This window comes from Homalodisca vitripennis, chromosome 3, assembly GCF_021130785.1.
Source record: "Homalodisca vitripennis isolate AUS2020 chromosome 3, UT_GWSS_2.1, whole genome shotgun sequence".
Taxonomy (NCBI): domain Eukaryota; kingdom Metazoa; phylum Arthropoda; class Insecta; order Hemiptera; family Cicadellidae; genus Homalodisca; species Homalodisca vitripennis.
The window spans coordinates 106,619,554-106,633,894 of record NC_060209.1 but is presented as its reverse complement, the minus strand read 5'-3'; the positions used below and the strand labels follow the sequence as shown (position 1 = coordinate 106,633,894).

Sequence of the window (14,341 nt, the reverse complement as noted above, 5' to 3'; positions counted from 1 at the left end):
ATGAGAATGATTTTCTTCGCAAGATGCGGAAACCCTGCAGGCTTGCATAGGTACAATATCTTTAACCTTGATCTATAAGCTGCTTCTAGTCCAATCGGAACATCGATGTAACTGCTCAGTTTGAGTTGTGCTGTAATAAATTAACACATGTTTGTGTCTCTCGTCACGGAAATGGAACCGCATAATATTCCGCAATGGAATGTCATTTCTGTTTGCGTTACATTGGGTGAAAACGCAACTAAAACTTATAGTAAGCTTCAGAAAGGCTTTTGGAGACGAATTTATGTCAAGTTTTTCGTTGGCATAAAATGTTTAGTAAGGCAGAATTATGAAGATGAAGACCGCAGTTGACCATCAACCTCACGGAGAGATGTCAACTTGACTAGAGTGCGTGAACTCGTACGATCTAATCGAAGAGTGTCCATGAAAATGAATGAAGAAGAACTGAACATCAATCAATAAACGGTTCGCCTAGTAATAACTTTGTAAAAGAGTTCTTCCGTGTCCGTGCCAACATTGCTGATAATTGGACTCTGCACCACGATAATGCCCCATCCCATACTGTGCAATTTTTATCCTCAAAACAAATTTCGATACTACCACACCCACCTTATTCACCAGATATCGCTCCGTGCGACTTTGTTCTATTTCAAGAGTCATTATGGCGGTGAAGGGACACCATTTTCAAACACAAGATGTCCAAAAAGCTGTGACGAGGGTCTTGGAGGATATTACAGAAGATGAGTTCCAGAAATGTTACCATCAATGGCAGAAGCACTGGAAAAAGTGTGTGCAATCAGAAGGGAACTACTTTGAAGGAGACAACACTAAACTTGACTATAACGATAAGCACAATTCTTTTTCACATCAGTCTCATCACTTTATTGTCGCACCTTGTATACCTAAGACATAGCATGTAAAACAAAACACATAACATTTTCAATGTAAAATCTTGTTAAAAAGGAGATATATACAACAAAATGTTCTATGCAAAATTAAGAAACTGCAAATAAAATATAATTGTGGAGAAGTAATAATATAATGGAATATATTTATTGTGTTGGCAATATATATTACATTGTACTGCAATATTCAATAATAATACAAATTTTTCACGGTGTATGTCATAAAACTAAATCAATTCTTTTGACTTTCCATTCAGTGGTATGCAGGCACACATTCACACACATACAAATAATCACAATTTGTGTGCTCAACCCCTTGGTTGACACTGCCGTGAAAATCAATCCTGAGTGTGCTTTATGAACTCGCCAACTGAGTAAAAAGCACAAGACACTATAGGTAATGTTTTAATTGATTTAAATTTGTTTAGAATGTTTTCTAAATTTAGTGTTTTAAGGAGACTGATATTGAGTTTGATTCCAGCTTGAGAAGGGAGGTGTTCAAATGCTGATGTTCTATGCAGTTGGGTTTGAAAGCACTCTCAAGCTCTTGTCTCATATCTGTGTATATCACTGCCCTGTGTCAACACATACTTAAATCAACAGTAATATGAAGTCTCTAAAATATAAAAGCTGGATAGATTTAGCAAGTTGAGCTCTCTGAAGGTACTTCAAATACGACTCACTGTTGCTCAATTTTGCTATGATTTGAACAGCTTCTTTTTGCAGAATAATTTCTTCTGAATACTCTTTCCAACTTACATACGGCACATCTGCCCCACAGAGAAATTCTTTAGCACAGATATGGAAATATTAATCTGTAGTAAGCCATCATTAAAAGACCAGACGTACAAAACTTTGATAAATTTCGAAGGACAAAAATTCCAGATGCCAATATAGCACATACACTTTTAATGTGAACTTTCCAGGTTAACCCTTTAACTAGGTGTATTCCTAGAAATTTAGCAGAATCAGTTTCCTCTAGAACAATGTTATTCATCATTAATGTTGGAGCTTCATAAGTATTCAATCCACGTATACAAACGTTGATGTCTTTCTATGATTATTTACGTGGAACTTTTGAAAGCAGGAATTGAGATCAATGAGGGTTTGAATCTCCAAAGAAGTCAGAGATTCAGCCTGAAAACAGAGAGTCATGTCACCTGCGTATTGAATGATTTTTCCCATATGAGGCTGACACATGGATGTGATTCACATAAATCAAGAAAAGGACGGAACCCAAGACAGATCTCTGTGGGACTCCTTAGTATATTCTAATACTACTTGGTACTAATATACACTTAGATATACCGGGTGTCCCACGAAGAGGTTTCAACGTTTGATTTTATATTACTTGCCCATTTATGCACCGAACATTTTCAAACTCTACACAATTTATTAAATAGGTTTTAAAAATATTCTGTAAAAATTTCAGCTCTCTAGCAATTGTTGAAACAAAATAATGGCATTTTCAAAAACTGTACTTAAAAAACAGTAAAAAACAGTATTTTTGGTTTTGTAAAATTATTTATTGTTATATTCTAGAGAAATAAAGAATTTCAATATGAAAATTAGAACATAGCCTATTAAAAAACCTACAATTACAGTCCAAAATTATTCAAACTGTAACCCATCCACAGCGACACACTGATAACAGCGCTTAACAAATGAATCGTAAGTTCTTGCAAAGAAATTCTGCGGTATCTGGAGAAGTTCCTCTTCAATTTATTGTTTTAATTCCTCATCATTATTGAATCTACGAGTATAAACTTGTTCCTTTAAGTAACCCCATAGAAAGAAATCACACACAGTTAAATCTGGGGGTTTACCTGGAGAGCGGAGCATTGATGTGCATACTAGTACTTCTCTTTCCTCATTTGATTTTCTAGAGTACTTTTTTACGAAAATTCAAGTTTCTAACTAAAGATTTTTCCACTTAGTTATTGTTGGATTGCTAGGTAGTTCAACTCCTGGGGTAAGCAACCTGAAATTATCTAATTGCTTCTGTAATGTTGCCAAAAGCCAAAGCCCAAGCACAAAACTTCACTTTTTGTTCAACATTAAGCCATTTCTCGAACTTCACTATCAGTAAAACTATAATGGAGGAGGTTAGATTATGTTTTTATAGCACAAGCAATATTCTTCAATCAAACAGTTGTTTTCAACAATGAGCGTTATTAAACAGCTGTTCTTTAAAACTGCAACGCAGTTGATTACTGCGTTATTGAATCAGGTAATTTAAGAAATGGGAAGCAAAAATCGTAAAATTTTCAATATGTCACCATTTTGTTTCACAATTGTTGGGGAACTTTTATTTTCAAAGAATATTTTTAAAACCTACTTTATTAATTGTGTAGAGTTTTAAAATACAAACAGTGAACAATCTTGTGTTGTTCTGCTGCTGTAAAAACCCACAGTAAGAGAATTTGGCTCATGAAATAATAAGCATACAAATATACTGTTGAAATAGAAGCTTACATTTGTAACATCAGTGGTGAATTTAAGAAGTTATATGCCTGTTAAAACAAATAAAAACTTAAATTGCTTAGTGTAATGATTGTTTTATCGTATTATCCTATACTAAAATCATTATAACTTATATTTGGGCAACCCTATGAATTGGCACAATACTAACCGCAAATGTCGAGATATTATGGTGGAAGGGTGCTCTAGTCTACTGCAGAGGATGACTGATGGAGTGGATGGAGCTCCCTTAGTGATAAAGGCTGTTGCTAGCCTAAACACGAGGGAATGTCATCCCCTATCCACTTTGACTAGAGCTGGTCTCCCCTTCTTCAAAGATGACACGAATGAGATAAAGTGCCCACTATCCTTCCTCATAGGATCTCAACAGGAGGCAGTCCCTACCACTAAAGTTACCCATCCTGAATATCCTAGTACTTGGGAAGCAAGCACAAAGATCCTTTTAGAACTATGTGCAATGAGAGGTTTCTCAGCTTCATGTCCTAAGTAAACAAAAATAAAATAAATAAAAAAGTAACACAAAAAATAAAATGTTTCTAAAAAATTTGAAATGTGACTTTTGGATTTTTGCCTCTGACGAACTAAAAACAGATATATATTGCCTCCACTAGGACTGACTTGACTTTCAGTGTTACTACACAATCCATATGGTTCTATGCTAGAACTGAATTTTGTTTCTGGTTATCTGCTCTATGACTGGTAATCAAAACACCACCTCCACATCTTGACAACGATCTCCACTAGTGAAATCAACATTATTGTAGCTTGATTTACTTTACACATTGGGTGAATCAATAATACTCAGAACATCAGAGGCTAATCCCTATGTTACATAGTTGTGGCAGCATTTCAGTAATACAAGCACTGAAGAACATGATTTAGCACTAGCTAAGTTTTCAACACCAAAAAAACTTGTAATGACTACAAATATATATTCCCACTAATACAACTAGGAACATAGTTATGGACAGAACATCACACACCAAAAAGATTTTCATTTACTTTGGCGTATTGACAGAGAGAAAGATCAAGTGACCATAGAAACTTAACCCTTTCCGCTCGGATGGGCAGCAGTGCTGACCAAATATGGCTTCTCGTGGGCTCGTATTATTTTAGCGCGTACTGTCCACTCTGATCGGATGGGCGGCGGTGCTGTCCATTAAGGCGCCTGCGTGCACACAGCAGCCATGTCATTGTTGCATCCCCACCAGCTCGGATTTATTTTCGCCGCGTCATTGATACTGTGCCTTTTAAAAAGTTAAATGGATTTAAAGGTCCAAAGGTAAATAATAATGTAGTCGAAAAGTATTACAATGGAAATGTTATATTTCTATAAACTAACATGAGTTGCAATGAGTATTAATAATGTGACAGTAAATAATTATAACATGATAAAAAATAAAATTTAACTGCTTATTATTGTTCCGAATACAAATTTAACTGCAGGCTAGTTCTCATCTTGTTGTTGAAATATCTGAGATGAATGGTACTTTTCAAAACAAACACCGATGTGAAGACCGGGCTCATTTTCACAAGTTTTGCAATAAAACTTCACTCTTTTCCTGGTGCCGCCTTGTGCTCTGCTGCTACACACGACACAATTCTTCACTTTTCTACCATCAAGAGGATATGGTAGATGAAGTTTCCCATTTAGTCGGGAAATGTCTTGCAATTGGGATGGTCTTCCTTTTTTATTTGTGTTCCTTACATCGCCAACAAGCTCTAATACCAGTAATTAATAATAATACCAGTAAAACCAGGTATTGATACTGATATATTTACACTTTTATTTACAGTTATATTTACACTGATATCTACAAAACTTCATTTACACTAATATTTAATAAAATTGCACAATACTAAGAATAATAAACAATCCGTTCTAATAATGCGTGTAGGTTAACTCACTAGTGACAATGTGGTTAAAAGCGCGCTAAAACGAAAGCCTAGAATGCAATATTGACCAGATGATCAATTTCCAAGCTTTGTAATGAAACAGCTGATTGATCTTAATGCGTTGTGTTATAAAAAAATACGTCAGAATAAAAAAAAGTTTATAACTTGTGGTCAACGCTGCTGTCCATCCGAGCGCTAGTAGGATTATTCAACGGACAGCACAGCTGACCATCCAATCTCTGAGGACGGTAACTCTAAAAATATATGCACGCGCTAGAGGAAATGGCGGTGGCCAACACTGCTGCCCATCCGATCTCTGTGGACATTCTAACATTACCGCTCCGAGCAGAAAGGGTTAATGGATAACTAATTTGGGAGTCTTGAACTAAATGAGTAATTGGTTACAATACCTGTTTCACATATAAATAAAAGTCTCATGATCCAGTGTGATACAAGCATCCCGAAAAATAAAATTTGTTAGTCCATTTCAATCGAACAGTTTGTCAGTAAATACTCCAAAAGGACTGAAGTATAAATATTTATTCCTAGTTCATACATTAAGGCTCATCAATAGAAACTATTTACTTGTAGCAAGTTGAAGGTATTAAAAATAATATTCAGTGACATATTGTATTGTTTGTAATTATATAAACTCTATACAGACTAATAACGCTACTTCCTTGTAATACTGGAAAAAGATAAATAAATAAAAATAATAACACATTGTGCTAGTAGCAAACTTGACTGTTGTAGGACAAGTTCTCGTAACATAGTCTTGGTAGCATTAAGTTTATTATTGTGAAGAGACACATGAAGATGGTAATGTTATTCATCAATTATTTTCCTAGTCTGACTGTATCAAGTTTATGAGCAGTAAAATATAAAAATCATAAATTATTAAATAAAAGACTTTACTATTTCATCATAGTGATACTTGATGAAAACACCAACAACATTGGTTTCAAAACAGTTTTTGGCACTCATGTTTGGCATTGGAAATGGTATTGGCAAGAGAAGAATGGTCATTTAACTATTTGTTTCACATATACATCACTTCTAAAGCAAAATCATGACAATAATTAATGATGAATAAGATTATGGTCTATTAGAAATGAATGTATCAGAACAAAATTGGATATCCACATGCAACGATAGTAGACTTGAATTATGTAAAAAATAAAATAATTGCTTACTTAAGTATCTAGTATATCTGTTTTTAGAATTCATCCATCAATGATATAAAAGGGTACTCCTGTTTCTAGAAAGTCATCTACAATTCTTCATTGTATCTCTAACAATTTACTTCTACAACATCTAAATACTCTCCCACTTAAATTTTAAGAAATTGCCATTTTTGTTGGAAAAAACTATTATATCAACGTTATCTTACTCTTTTTGAACACCTACATGAATACCTACCGCAAGTAAACCGTGGTCTTTATCAGTAAAAGTTTTGTGTGGGAGTTATACAGCACTCACTTTCAAACATGTACTGTTTGTACTAAATATATATATATATATATATATATCTTTTTTGCGATTCAATGTTTATTGAAATAAATTAAATTCGGCTATTGCCATTTATAAAGATTTAATGAATGTATATAGAAGTCATTTGACAGGTATTTGGTCTTCCGATCATATCTTAGTTTGGTTATTTAAACACATATGTGAAAGAAACGGCCAAATACAAAATAATTGAATCGTAAAAAGTGAGGGCTCTGTGGTGTAATGGTAGCACATTCACCCGGCAAGTGAGAGATCCGGGTTCGAGTCCCAGCGGAGTAAGTACTTCTTGTGATTCAATGTTTATTGAAAAGACTGGTATATAATGAGTTAAATGCTTAACTCTAAATTTGATTATATTAGTTACACAAGAGTTAACTGATCCAATGCAATAAATTGAGACAAGTAGAAAGTGACTCGGACTGCCCTCTGTGTAGTCAAAGGCTTGGGTAGCAAATATTTGAACAACAATCAAAGTTATATGGCACAGACCTAGCATCAGATCTCAGAACAAACAAATAATCCCCTCAGCACACCTCGTTTGTATGAATGACTGATCTCCTGTGTAGCTTAAATAAAAGTTTGAAGTTACTTATCTTAAGATTTCAGTAAGCAATGATAATGCAGAGACATTTATGTAGGCTACTCATACCTACAAACCATTTTCATTACAGTACTTGTAAAACAACACTACCAATTTGACAATACTATTTTACTTGAAGATAGGAGGTATGATATGGATTCAAATTGCACTACAAAAATGTATTTGTATTCACACAGTACAATTTAATTACAAAGAAGATTTTGTTTTGGTTGACATGTCATGAACAAATTAACTGTAGAGATCTATAAGAATGCATGGACTTTAAGTCTGAGTTAAAGACAGACTTGGTTTAAATGGTGTTTTGATCAATGCACTTATTATTAGTACTATCCACCTCGAATTGTACCAAATCTCCACTTTACCATGTTTTATGTTCTAACTTTATAAAGTAAAGCTTCACAATCTACTTTTCATGTTAACAATTCTATTAAAACGTTTTACAAAGAATGAATTACTTACCTCTAAGATTTTTAACGAGATCCAAGTTGGAACGGCCGTGGGAACGCCACGCCATAGCAGAGTAGCTCAAGTAGCAAAGTGTAATTAAAGTGATGACAAGCACTAATCCAAACACAATTTTGATGCAACTAACCATACAGCTCTGACTGTAACATTTAACAATTCCACAGTTATATTTTTATAATTTAATTTTTTTCTATAAAATTATTTATTATAATTATTAAGTTAATGAAATAGTTTGAAGTACTCCTTACAGCTAAATAAGAAGAATTAGGTAAATATTGTGGCAAATTAAATATTAATTTTATTTATTTATTAATACCCATGAATTGAAAGTTTCTGAGTACAGTGATATTACTATTCAAAATTAACAACAAATCATTGACAAAGACTGGGATAGTGATGTTGAATTGAATCAGAGTGAAACCATAATAACAAAAATTAAACGTTTGGATTGAAAACTTTAGATAGTAATAAAGACGAAATTGAAAACATTATAGTAAATATGGTTAAAATAGAATAGATAGGGTCTTTAGAAATTATTTGTTGTGCTTTGTTTAAAAAATCCAACACTACAGAAAAAATTATTCACAATTTTATTTTTATTTTGAAAAGGCTGTATTTATAAATCGTGTTGTAATAAATAAATCATCTGGGCACAGTTGAAGCCATTTTTAAAGAGACCTAAAGGGGTTAAATAAGGTATACCTCTATTTTAATGACCACTGGTTTGATTGCTTATCTTCCAACTAAATATACATTCTTAAACCGGGTTACATTGATTATTTGAATTGAGGCTCCGTTATGGCATTAGATTCTGGGGCTAGTGTAATAGCACACAATTTAAAAAGATTTTCTACCAACAGAAGAGGACTTTGAGAATTGTCTGAAATCTTTGATCAGCAGGAAAACTGTTGGAAGCATGTTTGATCGGGTGGAATCCTCACATTGGCTAACTTCCTGTTATAGCATACAGTGACTTTATTTAATGAAAGTTTCTGTTCTTGTTCATGATTACCACATTAGATACAAAAATAATTTGTGGAAAAAATTCAAACTGACTTTATTTAAAAACTCCATTTATTTACTTTAGACCTAAATTTTACTATTCACTCCCACAATGTATTTAAAAAGTATAAACAGTATTAAAATCATAAGGAAGAATATTTTTTCTCTTTTCAATTTGTATGCGTTTTCTTTTTTGAATAACAACATAATGCGAAGTATGTAGAATAAATATTTACCCGTTTCTGTTATATTTTCTATGTGCTTATATTTTACATATTAAGTTCACTCTTCTTTTTATATTTTGATTTTTATTAATTTGATTTTTTAGATACATTATAGTTTGTTGATAAATATCAATAGGTCTGTTACTCAACTGTCAAATGAAAAACATCTCTCGAGGTAGTACTTATTATTAAAAGATAAAATTCTTGAGCGTCTGATATGAATTCCTCCAGCCTTTACTGCTAGCTAGGAAACGCAACTTTACAAAGCAAACAAATATTGCAAATTCAAATACTATCTTGCAAGAAAAGTACGCCACTTTTAATGACCTAAATTTTGTTATTTGTAATTTTTATCCCCTAAAAGACCTTATATTGTTTTGTTCAGAGGGATGATTGTAATTAAAAGGTTAATACCAATCTCACTACCATTATGGGCTACAGGATAATAAGCAGCCACCAACACAATCATATTATGATTATCGATTAAATATCGATACTATCAAATACCACATTTGCCCTATAGATATTCATAATTAATCATTGCCAGCTTTCTTTATTTAGACTAGTGACGTCATTACCAACTGTTGTTAGTGACGTCATTATCAGCTGTTGCTAGTGACGTTATTACCAGCAGTTTACTATTTCGTTTATAAAGAAGAAGGCTAGTGACAATGACAAGATGGCTATGAATATGCAAGTATTGATTCAAAATGTCTTTATACACACTGAGGAGTGTTTTAAATAGCTGCAAGAAAAGGCCACTAAGAAATCTTTGAAAACCGGTCTCAGAAGTGAGTTTACTGCCAATCATCTTGCAGAAATTAGGTATCAACAGAAAATTATGATCATTGGAGGTGATCCATTCGAGCATTTCTTAAATGCCATAAAACATCGATAATTATAACATTGATAATTAGTGTACTGATAATACTTGTACCCTATTAAGTAATAGTTAGTACTATGCGATTCAAGAGTACTTTTAATACACTTAAGTTATTACATACAATTTCAAAACCAAATTCATTTCTTTTACATAAAAAATATAGCTTCTTTCTTCTATTAACATTTTTAAAGCCTAAAAACTTCATTCAATTTTACATCATCATTCAAAATTTTATACAAGGTAAAAACTTGTTTAAAATAATTTTAAAATTAAAATCATGTTTTTAATAATTGATTAATGGCAGCAAGTGAGATATGCGTCTTCTTTATTTCACATGCAGTCAAGCAGTGACGTTTATCCTTAAAAATATATACTTACTTACTTACTGCCGTGGCTCTTAGTACCCAAGGTGGTACTTTGCCTCGCCAACACACTGCCTCCAGATCTCTCTATCCATTGCCTCTTCTTCCCTTCTTCCCAGTTTTCTTATGTCTCTTCTGATCTGGTCTCGCCATCTCAACTTGGGCCTTCCTGGTGGTCTTCTGCCCTCCGGATTGTTTACAAGGACGTTCTTGACTAAGGAGTTGTCCTCCTTCCTTAGTAAATGGCCAGCCCATCTCATTCTCCTACTTCTCACCTCGGCCACTATGTCTGGGTCCATATATAGTTGCCTCAACTCTACATTATGTTTTATCCTCCACTCTACATCTTCAAGGGTTGGCCCATAGATTTTTCTCAATAATTTGTTCTCAAATACTATCAAACGTTTTTCTGTTTTTTTACTTAACACCCAGTTTTCTGAGCCATATAACAGAACTGGTCTTATAATGGTTTTATATATACGGAGTTTGGTTTTGTGTGATAGTAGTCGAGAGCTTAATAGCTTGTGGCATGCTGATAAACTTCTGTGTGCTGCATTTATCCTTTGTTGTATTTCCATGTCTTCTTCAATTATTATTCGTCAGCATTACTCCCAAATAAGTGAAGTTGTTTACTTTTTCAAATTTGTGCCCTTCTATTTCTATATTATTTTCATTGTTTATTTGGGTTGTTCTCCCACACTCCATTATTTTGGTTTTCTCTTCATTTATGCTTAAACCAACTTTTTGTGTATGGTTTAGGAGTTTTGCGACCAACACTTTCAGCTCTTCTTTACTCTTCGCTATAATTGCAACATCATCCGCAAATGCAAGAACATTTATTTTGGTCCCTATTGTAATTCCAGCTTCTGTTTGTCTTACTTCTTGTAATGCTTCCTCTAAAGCTAAATTAAATAGCAATGGGGACAATCCATCCCCCTGTCTTACGCCTGTGCTTACATCAAACTTTTCCGAGATTTCCCCATTTATCTTAACCTTGCATCTAGATCCTGATATGCATTATTTTGACAAGTTTATTAATTTGTTGGGTATTCCATACTTTTCCATAATCTTCCAGAGTCTTCTTCTACTAATCGAGTCATATGCTTTGGAGAAATCAATAAAAAGGCATAGAAAGGATTTATTGAATTCATGGTATTTGGCAATTGCCTCCTTCAGTATGAATATTTGATCGGTAGTTGATCTACCTCTAGTAAAGCCTGCTTGGTGGTCACCTATTATATTGGATGTATACTCCTCTAATCTTTTTTGTAAAATCTTTGATAGCACTTTGTAGGTACAGTTTAGGAGAGAAATTCCTTGAAAATATATAACGTAAGTAAATGTTATTGTTTACTTGTAATTATATCAATTGTATACTGTACTTTAATTTGAAATTATATATATTTTAAATTGCAGATTATATTAATATTTAGCCTATACATTAATTTGTGAGATTGAAAACTAGAAAACCCATATTGTTTTTGGAAACATCTATTACATCATTTGGTCAGACATTTTGCTTTGTCCTTAGGATGGTCATGAATATCGATGATTCGAATCATTCAATAGTCATCATTTGATTGTGTTGGTGGCCACTTACTATACTGCAGCCCCATTTTGAAAAATAAATGTTAACATAATGCAAAATACATTTTTTAAATTCTACAAATGAGTAAATGGTGTAAAAAAAACATAATTTTAGTAAATAAACAAAACTAATATAACCATAACTTCCTAAATAACTTCCTAATTTCCTATGTTCATGCAATCTACTTACAAATAACCTGGTAACTTGATTGTACAAAAATATCTTTTTTCCATTAAAAATAACATATGATTACATGAAAACTCACTCTGAAAAATACAATGATCAATTATAAAGAAAAAGATTAAATTCCTAATATTTTAACTGCTTACATAATTCACAATCAAACACAGATAACTTTGAAAACTAATTGATGGTATTAAGTTAATGCACTGCAGTAGAGTAATGGCACAAGGAAGGCCACTGCACAGGAAGATGTTTGGTGCTGTACTGAGCTGTTCTAACCATAGAACACTTGAATAAACTATCAGGTGGAGATATGATTCACAATCTTAGATAACAAGAAATATAATAGTTACACAAAATGACATTTCCGGGTAGGGTATGATAAGCGGACCCGGTTTTTTATATCGAAGAATGCAGTCATCGATACCTAATATTAGCATCTTAAATCCTAGACTATCAATCGATATAAAAGTATCTATAGTCCTCAATAACAATCATATTGTTTTAAATTAAAATATGAATTTAATATTTACAGTGATCAAACAAATTATTATAACCAAAATTAGGAAAACTGAAGACAATCATATTTGCTCAGTCCTCTCACAGTTACAGTTGTTTCTTTCCCACAAATTTCACATACGTTTTTCAGTACCAAGTCCAACATGTAGAAGAACATGTCTTATCATCTTTCAAAGCATTGTCATGTAGTTTTCTAAAATGTAATGCCATTTAATAATCAAATGTTTTAAGGCTATTTATATAAAATTTAAATATTACATTACGAGTATTATTTTAAAGTGTTTACAGCTATTGATATAGATTATTTAAGTTAATTGTTCAAAATAATTAATCAGTATCGATTGATTATATCGATGGTTATGATTAACAGCCATTCTTTTTTTAAAGTGAATAAAGAGTAAAAAATAAAATTAACTTAATAATTATTTAATTCCAACTTGCTTAACTTAAAAGTAATATCGTCTGCCAATTTTTATATAAAAAAACCGGGTCCGCTTATCGTACCCTACCCGACATTTCCATTTCAATTATTGCAAAATATAAGTTATTTGTGATTTCTACCCTCTAAAACTATATATATATATATATATATATATATATATATATATATATATATATATATATATATATATATATAGTTTTGTTCAGGAGGAAGAGCAGAATATGTTAATATATTCAAATTCTGAATGGCAACTCCTGCCATTAACTTCACTAATACCCAAATTTGTATGCTCAATAGGGCCTATTGCACAATGTCTAAAACAGTTGTCAATATGAAGACTTTCTTGTCAAAGACTTAGAAGTACTGTACACAAGAGAAAAGGCTGTGAGCAACCTGGCAGCAAAACCAATCACATTTGAAATTTATGAAATTTTATCTGCCAAATTAGCCTATATATATATATATATATTGGGATAATTTGCATGAAATACTGTAAAATTACCCAGCTAACAAAACCAGAAAGATATGCCTAGCTCGCTGTGTACTTAAATTCTCAAATAAAAACAAATTGAATTTTATCAACACTATACCTATAATTTACAATTGAAACATAGTATTTACATTTACATTAGGCCTGTAATTTTTGTTCAACACATTTTTCTGTCTCTCTAGCTTTAAATTTAATTGACTCAAAGAAAATATTATTGCAAATGTGTGGATATAATTTACTGAGAGTTAGATGATTTATTAATAAATAATCATTAAGCAATCCTACTATTATTAAGTATTCCATCATATTTTATTATTTTAACCTGAATTCCATACAAATTGAACACTTACCTAAAACTTAAAAAAGTTTGACATTCCCTTATCTCAACTACAATAAGAAACTGAATTAAAATCAGATGGAATGGAATATGGAACACAGCCGATTGTATTGTATTGTTCTTCTTCTTTGTTCATAGACGAACTTTTTATTTATATAAAACAAATCAAACCTTATGAATATTAGCACAGGCTAACGGTTGCTTACCTGTGTTTTACTTTTACATTGATTTGCACTTTACTAATTTAGTGTACACCATTATGTGTATAACACTACCCGAGTAATGTTTTGTAATTAAAACTCTTGTAATTTTTATGGAAGGGGCTTATCAATCAATCAAGAACTGTATTGCAAAGATATAATACATGTTTAGCAACGTCAAATAATCAAGACAAGCTTTTATAATTTGCTTTTGTTATACAGAGTTAAAGAATTCATCTGATACAAGACTGATA

The 14,341-nt window shown here is 32.3% G+C and overlaps 1 protein-coding gene across 4 annotated transcripts in view; it reads right to left on the bottom strand.

The window, feature by feature from the left end:
* LOC124357279 (protein-L-isoaspartate(D-aspartate) O-methyltransferase) overlaps positions 1 to 14,023 on the bottom strand; it is a 28,482-nt gene extending 14,459 nt beyond the window's left edge. For 2 of the 4 annotated variants that reach the window (XM_046808921.1, XM_046808920.1), the window contains exons 1-2: positions 13,901 to 14,023; positions 7,852 to 7,997 (exon numbers count right to left, since the gene is read on the bottom strand). In XM_046808921.1, the coding sequence (XP_046664877.1) occupies positions 7,852 to 7,987 (136 nt within the window). In that variant the 5' untranslated portion in view covers positions 7,988 to 7,997; positions 13,901 to 14,023. Of the gene's footprint in view, positions 1 to 609; positions 778 to 3,537; positions 3,815 to 7,851; positions 7,998 to 13,900 lie in introns of those variants that run through there. The other 2 variants (XM_046808923.1, XM_046808922.1) reach the window with 2 other exon arrangements.
* Between the last annotated feature and the right edge of the window lie 318 nt (positions 14,024 to 14,341).